We start from the raw sequence: 4,326 nt of genomic DNA on the forward strand, positions 1-4,326 counted from the left end.
TACTTCCTCGGGCCTCTGTTTCCTTTCAAACTGGCCTGTTGGTATCATTTACTTTCCCTGGGAAGAAGCAGAACTCAGGACTGGGGAGATTTGGAACATCCCCTTGGACTCTGCCACACTGGGCACAGTGAGATGAGGGCTGGTTCCAAGATCATCTGGCATCTAGGAAATGCTTTCCCTACCCTCAGGGCAGGGGGTTTTCAGGGGGTAGCCTGGAATGGAATGAAATATTTCCTTTTAGCCCAAAAGATTACTTTCACATTCTAAACCCACCGTCCCCACAAAACCCATATAAAGATCCTAGTGGCTATTGACCACTTCCTGCTTGTGTGCACTTGCCTCCTACCTGCAAAATAATATTGATAATACAAATCTACATTGATATAGTACTTTTGTGTGTAACAACCGCAGAGAAAGTTGTAAACATGCAACTATTATTTCCTTCATTTTATAAATGGCTCAAGGAGGGCGAATGAGCTTCAGAGTTGTGAACTTTGCTGTATAAATATTATTATTTAGGGAGACAAGATCCCTGGTGGACCTAGCCCAGCCTTCTCAGGGATGGGGGATAATGGTAGGCATCTGAAGGTCAAATGGCATCTTATCCTTCTAACACCTTAGAAACAACATAGCTAGAAGCTAAAAGCTAATATAGTTAGGGCACACATTGGAGTTAAGTGGTGTGTGTGTGTGTGTGCTTGCATGTATGTGCAGTAGGATTCAGAAGCTGGGCTACCTCTAGGGGCTACCTTTTCTTGTTCCCCAATATCACTGTAGTACTTCCCCTATTCCTGCTGTCTGTCTTCCTTTTCTCCCCCAGATCTTCACCAGAATGGGCCAGTGTTTCATCTTTAATTCAGGAATTGATGGAGCTGAGCTCCTCAGTACTCCTAAAGGAGGTGCTGGCAATGGACTGGAGATCATGTTGACAGTGCAGCAGGATGAATACCTGCCAGTGTGGAGGGACTCAGGTATGTGACACAGCAGCCAAGAGAGATGGGGGATAGGTATGGAAGCTCTGAGAGAGAAGGACTGGGAGACTGGGAGGGGATGGATACAGTGGGTGAGAAATAGGGATGATGCATCAGTAATGGGGAAGGAGAACAGGTATGAAAGTATGGGACAGAACACAGTAACAGGGAAGAAAAAAGAATGAAGGACTGAGGCTAGGGGAAAAGGTTAAGGAGCTGGGAAAGGGCTAGGTATGGGTTATCAGACTCGTTCCTAGCCTGTGAGACTGAAATTAGAGGGGTCAAGCATGCCAATCTCCCATTTCATCCTTGATGACCCTGTCAAAGTCAGAATCTTCATCTGATGGGAAGCTGAGAGTATGAAGGAGAGAGAAAGGGAATCAATTGAATCTTGGGTTGGAAGATGAGGCTAGTGTGAAGCTGACCTTGATTGGCAGTTCTTATACCATGTTTTCATAAAAATGATGGGGAAACAAGTGAAGGAGACAGGACTCTAGTAAAAGTCGCTACCTGTTGGATAGGGAGTTGGGGGGGAGGGGGCCCATAGTATAGCCTGGGGACTAGGGCAAGGGCTTTCCCTCTCCTTAGATGAGATAGTCACTCAAAACAGAAGTGTCCTTAGGAGGAATCCAAAGGATTCCCAATGGGGACAAAGTATCAGTGGGAAAATGAGCTTCTACTCCCCCCATCCTCTCCCTATTCCAGAACAAACTCCATATGAGGCAGGGATTCGAGTGCAGATTCATAGTCAAGATGAGCCGCCCATCATTGACCAGCTTGGCTTTGGGGTTGCTCCAGGCTACCAGACCTTTGTGTCCTGTCAAAAGCAGCAAGTATCCTCTGCCCTGGTTCCAATACCCTGACCTCAATACCCTGCCTCCTCCTGTCCAAAGCCTTCAATCTCTAGCACCTCAGAACCACCCCTCCAAATTTCCCAGTTCTCAATTTTTCTGACTCTTGAAATCTTCTCCAACCTTCTGACTCTACATTAATTCCTCGTCACTTCCCTGTTCTGTCCCCATCCAGATACTCCAGAGATGGCCTAACCAGCCTAACCATCTCTCCAGGACAGAGGGCATTTTGCCTCTTTTGTGTGTGTGTGTGTCTCTCTGTCTCTGTCTCTGTCTCTGTCTCTGTCACTCTCTCTCTCACACACACACACACACACACAACCCTCTAGTTCCATCTCTTTCCCACCTCCTCCTTAACGCCTTTTCTGCTACAGCTGTTGTTCCTGCCACAGCCCTGGGGTAACTGTAGCTCTGTGCTCCCGAGTCCTGACTTCGACATGGGTCCTCCTGATCTAAGCCCATCCAGTCCCAGCCCAGGCCCTAGGTCAGTCTACAGCCTCTCAGGCTGTCGCCAGGTCTGTGAGACTCGATTCTTGTCTCGGAAGTGTGGCTGCCGGATGATGTACATGCCTGGTAAGGGGTCATGATAAGAGTTGGGAGGGCCGGAAGTCAGAGACAGGATGGGGCTTAGATCAGGAGGACCCATGTCGAAGTCAGGACTCGGGAGCACAGAGCTACAGTTACCCCAGGGCTGTGGCAGGAACAACAGCTGTAGCAGAAAAGGCGTTAAGGAGGAGGTGGGAAAGAGATGGAACTAGAGGGTTGTGTGTGTGTGTGTGTGTGTGTGAGAGAGAGAGTGACAGAGACAGAGACAGAGACAGAGACAGAGAGACACACACACACACAAAAGAGGCAAAATGCCCTCTGTCCTGGAGAGATGGTTAGGCTGGTTAGGCCATCTCTGGAGTATCTGGATGGGGACAGAACAGGGAAGTGACGAGGAATTAATGTAGAGTCAGAAGGTTGGAGAAGATTTCAAGAGTCAGAAAAATTGAGAACTGGGAAATTTGGAGGGGTGGTTCTGAGGTGCTAGAGATTGAAGGCTTTGGACAGGAGGAGGCAGGGTATTGAGGTCAGGGTATTGGAACCAGGGCAGAGGATACTTGCTGCTTTTGACAGGACACAAAGGTCTGGTAGCCTGGAGCAACCCCAAAGCCAAGCTGGTCAATGATGGGCGGCTCATCTTGACTATGAATCTGCACTCGAATCCCTGCCTCATATGGAGTTTGTTCTGGAATAGGGAGAGGATGGGGGGAGTAGAAGCTCATTTTCCCACTGATACTTTGTCCCCATTGGGAATCCTTTGGATTCCTCCTAAGGACACTTCTGTTTTGAGTGACTATCTCATCTAAGGAGAGGGAAAGCCCTTGCCCTAGTCCCCAGGCTATACTATGGGCCCCCTCCCCCCCAACTCCCTATCCAACAGGTAGCGACTTTTACTAGAGTCCTGTCTCCTTCACTTGTTTCCCCATCATTTTTATGAAAACATGGTATAAGAACTGCCAATCAAGGTCAGCTTCACACTAGCCTCATCTTCCAACCCAAGATTCAATTGATTCCCTTTCTCTCTCCTTCATACTCTCAGCTTCCCATCAGATGAAGATTCTGACTTTGACAGGGTCATCAAGGATGAAATGGGAGATTGGCATGCTTGACCCCTCTAATTTCAGTCTCACAGGCTAGGAACGAGTCTGATAACCCATACCTAGCCCTTTCCCAGCTCCTTAACCTTTTCCCCTAGCCTCAGTCCTTCATTCTTTTTTCTTCCCTGTTACTGTGTTCTGTCCCATACTTTCATACCTGTTCTCCTTCCCCATTACTGATGCATCATCCCTATTTCTCACCCACTGTATCCATCCCCTCCCAGTCTCCCAGTCCTTCTCTCTCAGAGCTTCCATACCTATCCCCCATCTCTCTTGGCTGCTGTGTCACATACCTGAGTCCCTCCACACTGGCAGGTATTCATCCTGCTGCACTGTCAACATGATCTCCAGTCCATTGCCAGCACCTCCTTTAGGAGTACTGAGGAGCTCAGCTCCATCAATTCCTGAATTAAAGATGAAACACTGGCCCATTCTGGTGAAGATCTGGGGGAGAAAAGGAAGACAGACAGCAGGAATAGGGGAAGTACTACAGTGATATTGGGGAACAAGAAAAGGTAGCCCCTAGAGGTAGCCCAGCTTCTGAATCCTACTGCACATACATGCAAGCACACACACACACACACCACTTAACTCCAATGTGTGCCCTAACTATATTAGCTTTTAGCTTCTAGCTATGTTGTTTCTAAGGTGTTAGAAGGATAAGATGCCATTTGACCTTCAGATGCCTACCATTATCCCCCATCCCTGAGAAGGCTGGGCTAGGTCCACCAGGGATCTTGTCTCCCTAAATAATAATATTTATACAGCAAAGTTCACAACTCTGAAGCTCATTCGCCCTCCTTGAGCCATTTATAAAATGAAGGAAATAATAGTTGCATGTTTACAACTTTCTCTGCGGTT

At 47.8% G+C, this 4,326-nt stretch overlaps 1 protein-coding gene across 1 annotated transcript; it reads left to right on the forward strand.

Annotated features, from left to right (window-relative positions):
* Positions 1-820: 820 nt before the first annotated feature.
* On the forward strand, positions 821-2,409 carry LOC114033449 (acid-sensing ion channel 3-like; the record flags this gene model as incomplete). Its single annotated transcript, XM_027848949.1, has 3 exons — positions 821-971; positions 1,677-1,804; positions 2,197-2,409. Coding segments are annotated over 3 exons (492 nt in total), but the record flags the coding sequence as incomplete, so codon positions are not given.
* Between the last annotated feature and the right edge of the window lie 1,917 nt (positions 2,410-4,326).

This window comes from Vombatus ursinus, unplaced genomic scaffold (assembly GCF_900497805.2).
Source record: "Vombatus ursinus unplaced genomic scaffold, bare-nosed wombat genome assembly UNPS02007237.1, whole genome shotgun sequence".
Classification (NCBI taxonomy): Eukaryota; Metazoa; Chordata; class Mammalia; order Diprotodontia; family Vombatidae; genus Vombatus; species Vombatus ursinus.